Source organism: Plectropomus leopardus, chromosome 12 (assembly GCF_026936395.1).
Source record: "Plectropomus leopardus strain MGB_pleo_1.0 chromosome 12, ASM2693639v1, whole genome shotgun sequence".
Classification (NCBI taxonomy): domain Eukaryota; kingdom Metazoa; phylum Chordata; class Actinopteri; order Perciformes; family Serranidae; genus Plectropomus; species Plectropomus leopardus.
The window spans coordinates 18,279,693-18,298,258 of NC_142187.1; the positions used below are offsets into that span (position 1 = coordinate 18,279,693).

Genomic DNA, 18,566 nt, shown 5'->3' on the forward strand with positions numbered 1-18,566 from the left:
AAACACTAAGTGGATTTGTTGATATAAATTTGCTGTCGTTGATCAAGGTCACCTATGACTTAATTTAATCAAGATTTTTCTGTTTTTGGATTCTTCTTCTATTCCCTGTGGAAGCATCCAAGAAAAACAGCGTTTTCTTCACAAATTCATCAAAAAATGGGATGATTAATTGCTATACAAATGGTCACTTTGGAAGTTAAGCATTACTTTCATAAAAACACACTTAGTCAGTCAGTTGTTATTAAGTTATGAAAGAGGAGACGTTACCATGGAGAAGGAAAGATCATGGGTGGCAAGCTAAAAACAAAACACCGCAGTATCGTAACACCTTAGTATGAAGGTGACATAAAAAAAGACAATGGGCTCTGCAGGGAGATAATAAACTTGAACTTAATGTTCACAATCAAACACTATCAACTGGATTTCCCTCGCCTTTTAAGAAATCCAATACCTCTAACCAATTACTCCTCTCTCCTCTTTGCTTCTCATCTTTCCTCGATCTCCTGCACGCTCATCCCATAATGATGAAACAAGGCTTCAAGATATTTGGAGAAAATGATCAATGGAGGAAAAATCCATCGCCTGCACATGATGAAAATCTAATCTTCATCTCAGATCGTCCCCTCCCCTGTGCAGGAGTCATCCACCCAGCAATGTCCCAGCATTCCTCTGGGTCAGCATCTGACTGCAGCTGCTTTCTCTCAGACCTCCCTCTCTGGACGTTACACCTCTGCTTTCCCCCTCCAGCGATGGCAAAATGAAGGACAGTTTATCACATTGTTTGGACATTTTGAACATTTATCTGCCTGAGGGCATGGTCCGGATTACAGCATGAACGCGCCCCCAGTGATCTCAGCAGGGCTTGCACTCATGATCCGGTCAGTTACATGTTGTGGTCTCCGAAAGATCAAAGGCTGAGCAAGCTGCCTGAAGAGATACAGAGAAAAACACACGAGTCCCACAGTGACTCCACCAGAACATGAAGGCTCTGGTTTGAGATTCAAAGTGAAAGGCGAGCAGCACTGAGACATATGACTGAATCCTTGTGGATCCGGTGTCATTCCTCCTCAAACGCAGGTTTTACAGAGTCAGCACATCTGAGAGGGAGGATGTTTAACACACAGGCAGATATCTGTGCTGGGAGGCAGGCAGGTGGTCCTGTGAGGCTGTCTGGTAAATGAGAGTTGCTTGTTCAATCCCACTGACTGCTGGTTTTGCCAAATAATTTATATAAATATTATAAAACATGCCACACAGGGACACAGCTAATGACGCAATAAAAATGCCAGAATAAATAAAATGAGAGAAAACAGTTTTAAGTCTGGTTTATGGGAGAAATAAAGATATATATGGGCTAATATGGGCCAACACATAATTTATAACATCTCTAAGGGGAGTCATACTGCTGGCTCAGCAACATCGCGAGCACAACAGCACATGTCAGTGTGCGTGGAGACAACATCATTTATGCTAAACACTTCTTTACCACCATATATTATGCAGAAACACTGGGATGTAAATAAACCATATTCCATATTCCTCATTTAGACTCACAGCCTATGCTCGTCTCATATGTGAATAATTTGAATAAGAGGTGCTGACGCTGCTCCGAAGAGAGTTGTTTCAGCGAAGCACTACAGTAAGAGCTGAGTTTGACTATAATTAAAAACAACAGATTTCCGGAATGATCCACAGAGAATAAATCATTTTCTGCCGCTATTCTTTCTAATTCTATCTATCAGTGGATGCACGCTTTCTTCACCAGAGTGATACAGTTGGTAGGTGTACTTCAGTAGAAAGGAAATAGTTCCTACATGAAACTGCTCACAACAAGGTCCCTGGATTATCTTGAGTAACCGCGTCATTAATTCTGAAAATCATGCTGTTGAGTTTTTCAAATGTTATTTTTTCTTCTTGCTTTTATCACCACAAGCCGTGTGCCATCTGCTTCCATTATACTGTAGAGAAGGCAGACATCTCTACGGCTGATACCTCCAAATCTCAAAACTCACATCAAAACAATATCAATGGATAAATAGAACTAGAGGTAAGAGGACATATATGTTTTTTCTGATTTTTGACTGAACTATCCCTTTAATGTCCCCTGTTGATTATGATTGAAACTTGCACAGTGTCCATCTCAATAAAATGTCAAACACCCAGGGCTGTTTAAAGTTTTATGGCACAACTCCTAGCTTTAAGTCTGTCAGAAAAAGTCTCATCTCTCAAATTCTTTAGGACAAGTCCCAAACAAGTCACAAGTCCGTTACAAATTGCAAGTCAAGATGCCATTAAAATGACTGCTGTGTTGATACTTTCACAAAATAACCTCAAGTCAAGGCCCACTAGCTTTTCCTGGAGCTTTTAAAGAAGTTGAAGTGTTTCATTGAACTGCTATTTCCAAGGTCAAGAATAAGCTTTCAATTTATAGAGCCAACATGAATAAAAAGTGTTATGAAATATTTATAAAATCACAACAGCTACTAAGCTTGCACGTCAACAAATCCATCTTTGTGACAAAAAAGAAAAAGTCCATGTGCTGATGAAGACCTTGTGATATGACTGAGAGCCCAAAAAAGGCTATTAGACCTTGAGTTGTGATTGCTATGCTATGACTCTGCAAGATAAAGAGAGAACTTGTGTGTGAATAATCTTTTTAAATATCTACAAAGCTGACACAGAGTCCTTTCAAGGCAATAGGCCTAATGATTTATGAATGAGGTTTTCATGATTTTACTACATCAAAACATGAGACATGAATCTTTTCTGTCTTCTTATCTCAAGTCAAGGTCTTCAGGGAGCAGTGCAGCTCTAGACCATTACAGATGAGGGAGGCAGACTGAGGCCACATGTGATTTTAAAGACGCCAAATATGCTAAGCAGAACTGCTACACACCATCACTACCCTCATTAGGTTTGGCTTCTCAAAACGATACACATATAACAATAAACAAGAATAGTCATTCGGTGTTAAAATAGCCTACGTTCAGCACGTGTACTTTTGCCACTCTAGGCAAAAAGCAATTATGCCACCCCTCTATTTGCGATGTCCTTCACACCGTCTCTTGCAAGAGCTTTCCAAAAAATAGTTTACAACTGAAGCACAATGTAACATCTTTGCCTGCTGAATAAAGTGATTTTGAGAGAGAAGTTTAAATCCTCCCTACTTTCTCACCTCTGACTGTTGGATCATACTTTTGGAAAGATTACTGGTTGCAGCCCTCCTGATGTTGGAAAGGTGTAAGGTGAGGAGATTTTTCACACTGCTATACGATCAGAGAAGCGTTTTGTTTGAAGCATACTGAGGCCTTAAAGCTGACACAAGTCACAGTCTCAGGTGCTTCGACACATTATCTGTCAGTATTAGCTTTGTAAGAAAAATATGTTCTTCCTTTGCAATGACTGAACAAAACAGTTCAATTAACGATCTAATTCAGATCTGAGTTTGAGACAGACTTCACAGTTAATGTTGTTTCATGCTCCAACATACTCCTCAGTGTATGAGGGCATAGAGCAGCTCCCACTGGGTGCTGGACGGTCAGTGTGTCCTCTGAGCACAGTCCCCATTATGTAAGGACAAAAAGGGGACACAAAGCTTCACGGGGCTCGGGTCCCTCCAGTGATTAGATTTGGAGCGTAGATGTCCGCAAGCTATGTTTGCACACCTTATTGGGCAGGACATGTCCACATGGGGATTGTGCCGCCCTTGAAACATTCTCTAAGACTTTAGCCCAAACTTGGTCGAGTTTCACTTTTTTTTAATTTGACACATGCTGAGAAAAAGATAGAAGGAGCTCCAATTACTTATTGACATTGAGGAGGAAATCTGTCAACTTGAAGGCTCAGTTTAATGTTGAAATACTTAATTAATTTATCCAAATCAAAAGCGCTTTTCAATTAGAGCTGCTCCCTCAGATGAAGCACTCTAACTAGCGATGAAGCGGTATCCTTGAGACTACAGTGTAAGCACTGACAAATCAGTGGGGTGAGAGTGTGCACTTGGTCAATTAAGTCTGCAGACAAACTCATTATAAACTAGAATAACACTAAATGAACACATAATGCCACTATAATATTCAGGGTGCGTTCTGCGTGCTGGAAAATGAGATCCTACACCAAATACACATATATGCAAAAAATTGAGATATTCTGACAGTACTCATTGTGGAGGGGCTGCAAACAAAAAAAAAAAGCTGTAAAGCCCTGTCTAAACTCAGTGTTTCTTTTTTCCATTCTGGACTATTGTAGACACATTGCGGTGCAACGTGGTGATCTCTGTGGACAAGTACCGGCTTCTGTTTGTAGATTATACACTAAAGAAAACATACTTGTATTAAATTCCATTTCAGCAAATATATCGCCGTAATCCTACACATTGGACCTTTTAAAGGTTAGACGAGGAATCTACAGCCACACCTTGAGCTAAATGCAACTCTTTTAAGCATTTATGGAGGTTTGTATATATTGCTAAATATATTATCATCAAATTTTTTATCATCATCTTGTGTACTCTGACATGTAATTATATATATATATATATATACACATACACATTCCGTATCTGTAAATATATTTGTTATGATGGGATTTAATCCACCTGTTCTTTTCCAACTATGATAAATCAAAACGTCAGCTGTTGAAAAACATCCCTTGCCTGGTAGCTGAACACCAGCCTTGGTATATCTGTAAGCTGCTACTTGTTTCTATACGCCCCAGTTAAGAGTTTAAACGTGTAGGCACTGATCCCATTCATTAAAAACATTTTAATTTTGCAAAGCAGTGTGCCTTGGTATTTTGTGGTTCTGACTTATTGATCACAAAGCAAAGTACAAGTCTAACCTCTGCCCTGTTCTATGTATTAATTTATCTATTCAATACATATTCATCAAAGGGAGCTGAGAAGGACCAGGTGCCCTGTCAGGTGACCTGGCCTAATAGGTAATTTAAAGGTGGGTCCCTGTATTGTATTTTGTCTGATGAAGAGCTTGACACTCGAATGTCACATCTGTAGCAATTAAAAATACATACAATGTTCATGGGAGCATTATCTGGTGTGCAGCCTCTTTTCCATCGTTAACAAGCTCTTCTATCCAGTACCTAGAGTTTACAGTCTGGATGTAGGATGTATGCTTTTGTCAGTCTTTTAACATGCCGATCTATTGTATTCACCATTTTAGTTTGTTCACAAGCTAACATTTGCTATTTAGCATTAAACACAAAGTACAGCTTTTGCAGGTGTATCAGGTCATAAATCAAAGTAAAGTGCAAACTGAAATCTTGGCCTGATAATGGCACCAGATGAAAAAAAGAGAGAATCACCAGTTGCTAAAATCATCCTGGGGAGGACATGGATGTCTGAACCAAGTCTCATGGCAATCTACCCAATAGTTGTTGAGACATTTCAGGGGACAGGTTGTGTCAGTCTTTGTACATTAGGTCATAGGATGAAGATCTGTGTACCATTTGAGACCCCGGCCTTGTCAGTCTACCCAAACAGGTCACAGAGCTTATGTCCTCTTCAAAGTGATTTCTGATGGGTATAGCAATGTGTGATTCAGCTGGAATTGGGCAGAGTCCCAGCAAAGGTATGAGTCATCAACATCGCCACAAGTCTGTTTACCAACACTTCCTCTCCCCTCCCACATAAAGGTGGCCTGCAACCACCTCACCCTGATAGAACCCAATCATCTTTACATCTGTTTACACCGCTCCTCGTTAGCGGCCCCTCCATCTTTCACACACACACACACACACACACACAGAGAGAGAGAGAGAGAGTATGAAAATATGCACTTGTATCATTCAGTTGACAGGACTGCTGATAAACAACACACCGAGCCAACAAAAAAATTCAAATTTGATTGACAATATGTGTTTGTAGAGTTTGATATAGAGGGTGAAGTTGATGATCAACTCAAATAAAGGAAATGTGTCAGCCCTCCTGTTCATCTGCGTGAAATCTAGTCTGCCTGATAGACTACAGACTTCCGCTGTGGAGCAAAGCAGCCTCTTTTAAGTACAGTGGCGCTCTCTGCTGGTGAGACATGAAAGAGTGTCCATATAATGTCCAACATTTCAGGAGATAAGTGGGAAAGCATCTTACAATAACATTTTTACCACACACTTCTCTATTTGCTTTCTATCTTTTAAACTTTCTTTCACAGTTTTTACTAACAGGGGTGTTGCTTCTGGAAACAGACATGCAAAAGGCCAAACTACATTTCCTAAATAAGACACAAAGACTTTGTGATGAGGCCTCTTTTATGCGGGTGCACTTGTTGCTGTTATGCAACGTTTTGTGGTTTTACTTCTCTTTGTAGTTATTTTGTGTCTTTTTGATGTAAGTTTGTGTCTTTTTTGTCATTTTGCGTCTCTTTGTTGTAATTGTCTTTTTTGGTCATTTTGTGTCTCTTCATAGTCATTTTGTATCTATTTGAGATAATTTTGTGTCTTTTTGGACATGATGTATCTTTTGTCTCTTTTAGGTCATTTTGTGTCACACTTGGTTAATTTTGCCCTTTTGTAGTAATTTTGTGTCACAATTACGTAAAATTGTCTTTTTTGTCATTTTGTCTCTCCTTTAGGTAAGTTCTTGGTTGTTTTGTGTCACTTTGTCTTCATTTTGTGTCTCTTGGAGATACCTTGCAACTGTCTGGGGTACTTTTGTGTCTTTTTGGTTATTATGTGTCTCTGTAGTCAGTTTGTATTTCTTTTAGGTAATTTGGGATCTTTTTTTGGTCATTCCTTTTGCTAGATATTTTTGTTTTACAGCTCTCTTGCACCTCTTTGTGGTCCTTTTTTGTCTCTTCGTGGTCTTTTTGAGTCTCTTCCAGGTCAGTTAATTAATGGATAATACTACATGAGATAAAGTTTTTATAAGATTTTAATAATGTGGCGCAGAGTTTAGCAAAACTTGGTACAATGTGCTGCCTTTCTCTTCACCTCTCAGCCCTCTCCTGAGATTTGACAGCTGTATGGCACATGTTAATGTCAACCCTCCCTCAGTCAACGCCTCTGACTGACACTCAATTCTGTTTTTGTTTTTTCATTCTGCAGCACCTGTGCTTGGCTGTCAGACAGTTCAGAGCATGACTCGGCTGCCATCTCTGCAGAGGAACAACAGGCTCTGTGACAAAGGTTCCCCGACGCTGCCCGCGGGGACCCCAAATGTCGAGGCAGGTAGGTCCTTGTTTCAATCAGGGTCAAAGGTTAGACTTCATCATGAAGAAAGGCTTGCCGGGGGTATAATGGTAACATCAGCCCTTTTCTTTGTCTGTGTATTTATTTGCAGCATGTATCCATCTGTCTCTCCGGTGGCTTTACTTCATCTATTTATAGGGCTGCTAGGACATTAGCTCACTGTCCGTGTAGAAATGTCATGTAAGACATAAGGGCCTCACAGCTCTCATCTGTAAATGTGAAGGTCGAGAAACTGCTTCAATTTTATTCATAAACTAGAAGAGTTGACCTTTTACTTGCAGCATTTTGTGCAGCCAATGTGGAACTGATGAGACAATGGAAATAACTTTTATCTATAGTTAAAGAGAAGAATACTGATGAGAACAGACATTTCGATCCAATGAATCGTCTTGTTTCTGGAATAACTGGGAAAAAAAAAAAAATACAACCAACTGACCTCTGACTACAGCCTGGTTCATATCCTAAGCTTTGTTTAATATGCCTAAATCTGCTAAATCATTCTTACACAAACTCCGTTTGGAGCCACGTCCATCTTGTTCTGCCTCTATCTCTCAGGGAAGGAATGGAAGAAAGCTATGAGACATTTGAAGAGGAGTTAGGGCCACCAAGAGCAGATCCTCCTCCACAGAAGCCTGTTCGACAGACCCGCAGACCAGGTGGCGACACACAAACACACACACACAGAATCTGTAATGCCAGCACATAAAAGCATTCATCCATTGTACATATATTGTACAACGCTATAAATACTTAGGAGCAGCAGCACAGGGAGCCACTGAAATCTGACTCCTGGTCAAAGGCAACGCAGTTATAATGCAGCTCAGTCGTGCCAAATGGATGGTGGGTGTAATAAGCCTCGCTCTCTACAAACACACACAAAGTCCTCCTTGTGAGGCAGACCGCTCTTAAAAGTCTGAAAAGACCATGAGGGAGAAAGTGTTTATATTTGCCAGCACTTTGGTCCACACTGAAATAATTTTGCAGCCTTTTAAGGTCCACAGAGGATTTAGCCGAATGACATTGGGGATTCTCTGACTTCTTATCGAGCACCACCATGAGGTTGACATTTGCAGTTTTGACTGAAATGTCTCAACAACAATTAAACGGCTTACTGTGAAATGCGGCAGAGATATCCGTGTTCTCCTGAGGACGAGTTTTAATAACTCTGAAGATCCCATGACTCCATTTAGCGCCATCATTAGGCCAAATTTTTAACTAGTCCAGTACTTTAAAGGTCCAGTTTGTGGGATTTAGGTCTGTTTGTGGGATGTGTTGGTAGAAATGGTAAATAACATTCATATCCTGAATGTGTCTGAAATTAACTTTTTGACTTATCAGCCGATGTGTATGGTAAATGAAAATATCCACCTGCACATATATATTTGTTTAAGTACATCTAATTGAGATAACAGTGTATTATGTTGGATACAAAATTAAAAAAGGGACCGGAACAAAATCCAAAGCAACATTTTTTCAATGTATTGAACAGCTCATGTGAGTAAATTCACTCCAGTAAGCACTGATGATATAAGATTAGGTGCAGTGTACTCCTAAATGTTACCAAAACACGACAGAGACTCTCAGCATAGAGTTTTATGACATTATAGCATTTACTCGCCAGTGTGGCGATTAGCCTTCTGAGATTTACTTCATCTACATTTTGCGCTTGGTGGGTGTTAATTTTGAACCCTGTTCATAACTTTGTTTTCATTTCTTTATAATCACCTTTAAAATAACAATTGTTTAATTTTGTTACCTTAGAATGAGCAGTTTATATCTAAATACGGAGCGAAGCCTCTGTCATGGAGTATGCCATGTTGTTTCTTCAGTAGCCCAGAACAGACAAACCAAACACTGGCTCTAGATAACACCATCCACACTTTCACATCGTAGTTTTCCTACACATTTGGCACACGGAAGAAGTTTCAGTTCTGCAACCTCACGGCTAGATGCCACTAAATCCCACACTAGACCTTTAATTACTGATCCGATACTTATGTTTATCAAAACTAAGAAGTTGTGTGTAGAAAAAAGAGTTCGTCTGTTATGTCTGTCTGTGGCTGATAAACTTTGGCACAGTGAGCTTGTATTTTGTGTAAATGAGAGGGTAATGAAATGAAGCCGTCGGCCAACGACAATTAATGAATACACATCCAATGAATTTATGATAAATTTCAGATTGAGGGAATGTTGGTTTGTTGATTGTGATTTATGAAATCAATTGTGACTAAATCTCCATCTGTCTGTGTCAGAAATGTACGCTACCAGGAAAGTCAGAGAGGTTAGTTGGATTTTTTTTTTTTTAGTGTTTTTTACAGTGCACCACCTTTAACACATTCTTTCTAATAAAACACAAGTTGTTCTCCAACAGGAGATACCACAACAACCGAGAGCAGAACCCAAGACTTCACCGAGGGAGCCCAGCTTCCCCCGAACAAGTGAGTCAACACCATCTCTCCCCACAACCCTCATCAGTTTCCAATATTTACTTACAGAATTAGATTACAGCGTTAGAAAGTTAATAGTTAATTTACTCAAATGCTTTACTTGTGTGCAATATGGAGGTAGCCTCCTTTTGATTTACTTAACTATTTCCATTTAATGCAACTTTATACCAGTAATCCACCACATTTCAATGGGAAATATTATTGCGATTAAGAATACAAAATATAATAAACAAATTATTATGACAGATCCTCAGGGGGGAACAATATCCATATTTAAAAATGAAATTTAAATTAAATTAAAAGAAATATTTAAAAAATGAAATATTGATATTATGTTAATAATACACACAATATTATCATGAAAATAATCCAACACCTTTAAATAATATCTGATTTTTTTCCATCCTCACTCTGTCTCCGTCTCCCAACACTATCTGGTTGCTTTTTAATTTCCATTAAGTGTAATTTCTCTTTTTCTACAATTTTTTTTTGTACAACTGTGGTAACAGACCTCACCATCTCCCGGACACATTATTTATCTATTTACTTACTTATTTTTAAATTTATTTCAATTTTTCTATAGATATTGTGATAACATCATTATCATGAACACTTTTGGCCCCAATAAAGTGGGGAAAATCTAAATTAAATTAGAAATTAGCCCTACATTTGCCAGCTGCAATATTAAAGTGATGTACACATAATGCCATTATTCTGAAATAGGCCATTTTACAAAATCAGTACTTTACTTTTGGTACTGGGGTGTATATTGATGCTAATACTTTTGCACTGTAACATCACATTTCAATGCTGCAGTATTGCTACTTCTACTTAAGCAAAATACTGTATGTGGAATCCTTCTTCCACCACAGATGGATTACAATAAAAGCTTCCCCTCCTCTTTTTTGCAGTTCCCTCAGCACCCTTGCAAAAAGGCTTGACCGTCCAAAATATGACCCCGATGGAAACACCGTGGGAGAACGTCACTCTCAACCGCTGTCTGTTTGTGGCCATTACCATCCTGGTGCTGACCTCCGGCTTTCAGAGGCTTCACGGCAAGTACACGAAAGTAAGACCTCAGTTACAAAATGAAGTCTGTGACTGAGTTGTCTCTTTTTCAAAAACACAGAAACTCTGCGTGGTCAGGGGACAGCAGAGGAGGAGGAGGAAGTTGGACTGATAGTGAGACGATCAAGCACATTACGACACAGAGGACAACCAGCAGAGGTAAAGACAGTTAAAGATTTCCTTATTTGTCTCTGTTGTCCTGCAGTCTTCAGATGAACAGCTGTAACAGTTTGCACTGTGTCAACTACATATTGTGTCCTCACGCCTCTAGCCTGAGACATCTCTGTGGGACGTCATGTTTTGGTGGCTGCCGGACCTCGATGATGAAGACGATGAAGAGGACGACGAGGAAGACGATAACGGAGAGGTCAAAAGAGGAAAGTCAAAAAAAGGGGCAACAGCGCAGACATCACGTCTCAGAAACAAGCCGCTGACGGACAAAAAACTCATGAAGCAAAGAGAGGGGAAATTAAAAGACAGGAGAGCCAAGAAAGCCAGGCACGAAGAAATCAAAGTGAAGAAAGAAAGAGATAAAAAGGAGGAACCTGAAGAAGCACCAGATGATGAAGATGAAGGAAATGAAGAGGCAGAGCCTGAGAAGAACAAAAAGCCAGAGGAAAAGAAAGAAAAGAAAAAGACTCAAAAGGGATGAGTTGATTCCTCTGTGGAAGATCAGATTTCTTAACAGTTTTCACCTGAATAGATTAGACAACATTAATTCAAATCTTTCAAATACATGCCAATCAAGGTGTGCCTCCTGTTAAACGACAGGACAGTCAATGTGTTACAGCTCTTTGTCGCTTTACTAGTAAGATGTGATTTGGTGTAACGGAGTCTTAAGTTAATTTAATGTGCTGACTGCTTTATTTAAATCTCCATGTTATCATTTGACTCCCTTTACTGTTGAAAGATCTACATCTTTAATAAACTGCTTATAAATCATGCTGGTTCAGTTAACTATTAATAGAGCGGAGCTGGTTGGGACCTAACATGGCAAACTAAAGAAGGTTTTCAATCATTTGACCCACTTGGCTGTTATGTCACCGGAAAGCTGCTTCAGATTAAAGTTTAAAGGCCATTTTTCCAGTACAAGTTTTTATCATGAATAGCAACCTCAAGCCAAAATATTTCAGAAACGTCTGCAGTGTTGCTCTTCACATCTGCTATGACCCATTCGACAGGATACATTAAAGGTCCAGTGAGTAGAATTTAGGTAGATGCATTGGCAGAAATGGAATATATATTTTTTTAGTTATCACCTTAAAATAACAACTGGTGTTTTTGTTACTTTTTCACGAGCTGGTAATCTACATAGCAAGTCCCTGACAATGCAGATCGCCACGTTTCTACAGCAGCCCAAGAACAGACAAACCAAACACTGACTCTAGACAAAGTCATTTATATATTTGCGTCAGCCAACATAGTTAGCAGCCCATTTACAATGAAAGCACATTGGATGGTTTTGTTTTGGAAGGGGGGGGGGGGCTCTACAGATAATTTGGCTTCCAGTTAAAACCTCCTGAATCAGAAATAAGGTGAGCAAACATTAGCAGAAAAAAAATGAGCACACGATAGCCGGTGCTAGCCTCTGACATGCCAAACAGTGCAGGAGACCCACTGACTGTATTGTGAAACTAATTTGTTCAGTATTATTACAGGTTTTAATTACCTGGTCCAAGGAAGAGACCTCTGCCTAAAATTTGTCTCCTGGTAAAAAAAAACTCTGAAACTTTGAACACTGAAGGAATCATGGAAACTGGGGAAAGTTTTAGCTGGTTGCAACACTCAGCACTAGATGCCACTAAATCCCCCGAAATCTTACAAATTATTCCTTGCTGTGTGTGATGTCATTATTAAAATACAGACTTAAAGAGGCAAATTGTTTTTCTCCACAAAATTTAATTACAAAAACAGAATCTTAAAAGATGAGCTATCTTTAATCATAGCTCCATATCCAGAATCCAAGTATTTATACAAAACAGCGTGGTCGTACGGGCTGTCCTACACATTTACATCAACAAAACAAATGTATAAAAATCTACTAAATGTAGACTTTAAACATCACTGAAAAATACCATAAAAGAAAATAATCATGATAAGCTGGTGGAAGATCAATTATTTGACAAAAGGCCGTCAGGAGGAGGCGGCCTCATTGGCATGGGGGGCAGCGGCATTTGCGGGGGCATGTGAGGGGTACCTGGGGCACCTGGTGGGAGAGGGGGCATCCCTCCTGGCGGAGGAGGAGGCAGAGACTCATTTGGTGGTCGAGGTCCAACTCCGCTCATGAGAGGAGGCGGAGGACGCTTCACACCTGCGGATGGCGGGGGTCCACTGGACTGAGGAACAGCTTTCTCCATTTTAAAGTGGAACTGTAGGAAGAACTGGGAGGAGAAATGACAAAGACAAGATAAAACACATTTCTCTCAAAAAACATGCAGGTTGGATTTGTGGTGATAAAAGTTAAGCTCTTCGGTACCTGTTTAGTTTCTCTGTTCCAGTGGGTCCAGAAGCGGTTTTCTGCTTTATCAATTTCTCTACTGGGGACCTAGAGGAGCAAATACGTTGATATTACATAAAAAGCAAGAAGGACAATACTATAAGAGCTAGGACTGAAACTACTGATTATTTTTCAATATCAACTGATCTCCCAATTATTTTCTTGATTAATCTTTATGTCTACAAAATATCAAATGATGCAAAAAATGCCTGTTATAATTCCCCAAATCCCAAGAGGATGTATTCAGATGTCGTGTTTTATTTAACCAACAGTCCAAAACCAAAAAATTTTCAGTTTGCTGTTGTGCATAGCAAAGAAAAGTGTAATATCTATATCTAGTGTTTGAGACACTGGAATCAGCAAATGTTTTTCTTTAAACGTTACAGCAATCATTTGATTGTCAATATATTTCCAGTTTAATTTTCCATTGATCTTCTAATCAACTTATCATTGCAGCTCTAATAAGGGCACAACAAAAGTGCTCTCACTCACCTTAAAGGCAATAGTCTCATATGGTTCAGCAGCCAAAAGCAGGTACTGCCAGCGACGATCAGGGGGCTCGATGCGCTGCTCGTAAGCAGACATGAAACGATGCCTTGGTCCAATTCCTTCAGCGATTTCTGGGTAGTCAATCTGAAGAAGCGAGTAAAGAAAAACAGTTTGTTTATAGATTTTTCTTTCAAAGTTAGACCTCAACATTTAAAAACAAAATTTAGTCATTAAACTGTGGTAAGCAATTTTGTAGGTTGAAGCTATTTCAGTATACAGCTGCTTTTTTCATCTGGCCAGCAGAATGAAATTTGTCTCAATGACAGAAGCAAAATCAAAGGTATAGGACCAAAAGTAAGTCTGTAATTAACTTAAGGTCAGACAAAACAATGTAGAATAAAAAGCCAACATCTGCTATGCTATGAATCACAAACTCCTCCATAAAGAGACACAAACGGTGAGTACTGACTTCAGCATGTGGTGCTGTATTCAACAGCTGTTTCAGACTGAAAAAAATAATTTTCTAAGAATTATATAGTCAGCCTTGGACGAGCAGGGAGAGTGAAGCTGAAGAATATCTGTTTGCAGCTGTTTCAGATGTAGGAGGTGAGACAAGACTACACTACTACACAAAAGCAAGTAATTTGAGTAAACTGGACATCTTCTTCATAGAGTCCCTCTTAGTGGAGCATTGATATTACTTTAATAATTTTCTCAAAACAACAAAATAACCTTTCCAAATGGTCAGATTTTACATGGGAATTCTCTTCGAACACACTTACCTGGAAAAGTAAAGACTGCTGTCCGGTCTCTGGGTCCCTCTGTTTTGTCACTATAAAGAAGGAGAACGACATGGATCATATATTAGAATGCAATTCATTTGCAGTGATGCAATTATCAACATATACTAAAAAAAATGACTGCGCTGATAAATAATGTTGAAACCAGCTTACCTTTGTATCCTGGTCGACCAATTTTGACAAACTTCTTGACTTCAACTTTCACTTTTGCTGGAGCTGGCTGAGCAGGAGCTTCTTTTGCCTCTTTGGCTGCTCTCCGCGCTCTAAAACAAGCAAAATAGAATTTTTTAACTGCTTATCAACGCACTTGATACATTGGGTTGCACCATGAACCATGAAACAGCTGATGATCAGCCACAAGTTGAGTATAGGGAAACTGGCTCATCAGTCATGGCAAGGTGAGGTGAAGTGAATCAGCAGCAGAAAACAACAATCAAACAATAATCAAATAAAAATTGCACATTTACTTACAAGTTGGTCTGGTGTTTCTTTCCTTGTGTGTGAGCCAAGTAGCTGCCCTGTAATGCAGAGAAGAGCAGTTTTTCAAACAAGACTCTCAGATAGCTAGAAATAATACCAAATTCAGATAACGTAATCTAGGTGTCAACATGTGTCTCCTCACCTCATTATTGTGAAGTGTCAAGCAAAGTTTGCACTCGTACGATCCTAAATGATTCTTCATAAAGTATGGGTCTTTGTTGATGTCGATGGTCTCCAGGGCCAGCTGACGTAACCGCTCTCGTCTATCACGGTTACTCTCAGAGGCCGAAGCCACCCCACCGCTCCCAGTCTTCCCTCCAGCTCGATGCTGGAAATCCATCTTTGAAAGATGATGGGCTCAATCACGCAGGGACACACACAGGTTAGTCCAGCCAACACTGGACAGGAGCTCAAAGCAGATCCTTCCTGATTATCTGAGGATAAATAAAGCACACACTGTTACCAAGGATGAAAATAAACAATAGTAATTACTGTTACTTCCCTATGTATTGCCTCATTGTGGTGCACCATAGTATGTGTGAAGTTACACTACCACTTAGAAGTAAACATTACATAACTACTGTCTCTTATATGTCTTTTTTCTGTCTATAGTACACGCACACCATCAAAGAAGCAAATGCATAATCTGAGTGCACTTTTACAAAAAGAATGTCACAACACAACCAGAATAAGGTCATCACATTTAGGTAACTGGTCGATGTTTTATTTCATTACTTCTAAACACAATACAATGATATCTCTTGGCTAAGGTTCTCTGTGCTAACTTCCATTGCAAGGGTTTCGGTCTAATTGCTGGCAAGTAAAGCTAAACGGTAAAAGCACAGTTATTTAGCCAAATATGCCCTTATTACTTGAGATATTATAAAGTTGCCAAAGTACGGAGGAAGTAATGAAGTGGTCTCGACAAACTCTAGATAGCTGTAATGTGTTAGCATCACGTAAAGCTAACGTTACTGAAAGCACCATGCTAATGCTAAGCTACCGGCTAGTAATAAATGGATTTTAACGAATCCGAATGATCAAACTTAAGTTTAGTAACCGAAGCTAGCTTTGTACATGTGGTATTACGTTAGTTATTTACACGATGACTTGATAACTATGCATGAAGGGGTAATATATAAACAGTTTCTTTGATTAAAAACACTCACCAACAGCACGACGTTGAGATCATGCCAATGTAGATGTGTAGTGCGCATGCCCACATTGTTTCTTCTTCGGCTTTTGGCGGTCGGTAAATGGCTTCAGGTGAATTACCGCCACCTGCTGGACTGGAGCCCAGACCGGCTTTCCATACAAACAATTAATGGACCATATGTCTTTCCGAGGAAGGTTAAATAATTGTCTTTATGAATAAAAAACCGAACATTATCAGCTTTCCAAAAGTCTAACTGAGAGCTCACACAGTATTTTTTTTAATACCAGGCGGTGATAGACTTCTTTGCTTTATGCCAGTCATGTCCAAAGTCTGCACTAGGGGTCAACCGTGACCCTCTGCTTGTCTTTCAGCATATGCAATATCAATAACAATATATTTTGCAACACAAATCAAAATTTGCCTCAGATTTGCATTTAACATCCCTCTGTCCTTGGACCCTCACAGAGGATAAAGAGAAACTCCCCCCAAAAAAACATTTACCAGGGTAAGAATATGGTAGAAACCCCAGGAAGAGCAGCAGAGAAGGAATCCCTCTTCTATGAGGGGCAAACATGCAATATCATAAGATGTCTTAAAGATGTACTGCTTACGTGACATGGGTCAGTATTAAAGTAGCCTACTAATCTACGCAGTTGTATACAAAGTATCTAAATCTGACTCTACATAGACAAATTCTAACATTAAAATACGCTTAGATGCAAAAAGATAACAGATAACTACAGGAGCTCATGTTATGACCATAGAAATAATATTTCTATGTTTTTAATACTTCAAACAGGCTTTTTCTTGTAAGGGAGTACTTTTAAACTGTTGACTTTCTACTTTTACTAAAGTAAAATTCCTCTGAGTACTTATTCCATCACTGGTTACCACATCATAACCAAAATTTCAGGTATTATTAGTTGACATGTCATTTGATAAAATGCTGCTTACCTCCTTCTTCAGTTGGGGTCGGGCTGGTTCGTTGGTGGGGGGTGTTTGGGGAGACGGGGCTGCTGAAGATGAAGCTACATCTGTACTTTGCTGTAATAAAAATAAGTGAACTGACATTAACAGACTGAAAAATGTATCTTATTAGATAAAACAGATCTTGACAAAGTTTTCCTTTGGGAACATAATTAACAAATGAAAAAATTTAGCATATTGCAATATATGTTATCGCTATACTAAGCATATCACAACATGTTTAATGCAATAATATTGTATCATGACTTATCCCTTTAACACCTGAATCAACATCAGTTTTATTATGCTGCATTAAGATGCCTTTAACTAGCATTTACACCTCTGAGTACTGAAAAAAATGATTTGATTTCTTTCAAAAACATGGAAAAAAAACTCAGTGTGCAATCTGGTTACGTATGTATGTATGTGTGTGTGTGTGTGTGTGTATATATATATATATATATATATATATATACATACATATATATACATATATAAGATGCTTGTTGTTGTTGGGTTTTTTTTTAATTTTCTTGAGTTCATTTCCTTAGGGGTTTCTGGTTTGTTGTTTTTTTTCTTAATCTTTCTTCTTTTTTTCACTAATTCCTTGGAAATGTTTGAGCCGTTTCATGTTGCTCGTCGCTCTCAAACACAATAAAAAATAAGCCATTTTGGCCATGATTGAGAAGGATTAGAAGGCCTCTGGTGATTCCCAACCCAAAATAGCTTCCTTCGTGTATTAATTAAATGGTGGGTAAAGGAGGAGGAAAGTGTAAACGCATTATTTTTCGTGAGGACAAATGTTAGGGGAGCAAACGTAGCTCATTTCGCTACGGACCAAACACGTTAAATTCCACCGCTCACGGTGACCCACCTTTCTTTGTGAAGAATTGGTTGAAGCTATTGGTTGTTTTCTCTCTCCTGTCTTTCTTTTCGTGTTCAGTTGACAGATTTTTCCTTTGGAAACTAATCCTCGAGGCTGAAATCCAACGACGGTCCCCACTTCACCTCGCCTGCAATCACCGTTTGCGCCAGGTGTTGGGCAGGACTGAACCATTTCATAAAATAGGAGGGGAGAAGGGCGATACTGGGGCTCTCTAGATGTTTACATATTTTCTAAAACCAAGAGAAGACAAAGAAACCATCAGTATTAGTCAACAATGTAAATAAAGCAAACAATGATAGGTACATGATTTTCTATTGTAACTTTTTTCCTTCATTTTTCAATATTTTTAAGAGCCCATATCAATCACGGTCCTTTGGTATCTTCCTGATTTACAGATTACAAGTAGGCTACCCTGTTAGAAATGTAATGGGTAATGCAATTATTTTAATTACTTCATCAAAGCAATGTAGCCTATTACATTTGATTACTTTTATAACAAATGTTTTAAACAATAAAACTGAAGAATGTCTTTAGCTATGCTGTAACAGCATTCCTGCACAGCGAAAAGATGCAAAGC

At 39.0% G+C, this 18,566-nt stretch overlaps 3 protein-coding genes across 4 annotated transcripts in view; 1 reads left to right on the forward strand and 2 right to left on the reverse strand.

Moving 5' to 3' along the window:
* Window positions 1-18,026, reverse strand: part of lingo3b (leucine rich repeat and Ig domain containing 3b) — a 104,512-nt gene extending 86,486 nt beyond the window's left edge. The window contains exons 1-2 of the mRNA XM_088085385.1: window positions 17,978-18,026; window positions 17,092-17,181 (exon numbers count right to left, since the gene is read on the reverse strand). The gene's annotated coding sequence lies outside the window, so the exon portion shown is untranslated. The remainder of the gene's footprint in view (window positions 1-17,091; window positions 17,182-17,977) is intronic.
* Window positions 7,055-11,657, forward strand: LOC121951549 (uncharacterized). 2 transcript variants are annotated; one of them, XM_042497914.2, is made up of 7 exons: window positions 7,055-7,179; window positions 7,756-7,856; window positions 9,453-9,481; window positions 9,572-9,638; window positions 10,559-10,702; window positions 10,777-10,874; window positions 10,987-11,657. In XM_042497914.2, exons 2-7 carry the CDS (start codon window positions 7,763-7,765, stop codon window positions 11,365-11,367), a joined length of 813 nt encoding a protein of 270 aa, XP_042353848.1. In that variant the 5' UTR covers window positions 7,055-7,179; window positions 7,756-7,762; the 3' UTR covers window positions 11,368-11,657. The 2 variants fall into 2 exon arrangements, with proteins under 2 accessions (XP_042353848.1, XP_087941850.1); XM_088085724.1 differs by having other exon boundaries at window positions 7,078-7,175.
* sf3a2 (splicing factor 3a, subunit 2) lies at window positions 12,099-18,029 on the reverse strand. The gene is made up of 10 exons (XM_042497913.2): window positions 17,978-18,029; window positions 17,092-17,181; window positions 16,151-16,286; window positions 15,124-15,415; window positions 14,973-15,019; window positions 14,655-14,764; window positions 14,484-14,533; window positions 13,705-13,845; window positions 13,192-13,260; window positions 12,099-13,096 (listed from the first exon to the last, which is right to left on the reverse strand). Exons 4-10 carry the CDS (start codon window positions 15,319-15,321, stop codon window positions 12,827-12,829), a joined length of 885 nt encoding a protein of 294 aa, XP_042353847.1. The 5' UTR covers window positions 15,322-15,415; window positions 16,151-16,286; window positions 17,092-17,181; window positions 17,978-18,029; the 3' UTR covers window positions 12,099-12,826.
* Window positions 18,030-18,566: the final 537 nt, after the last annotated feature.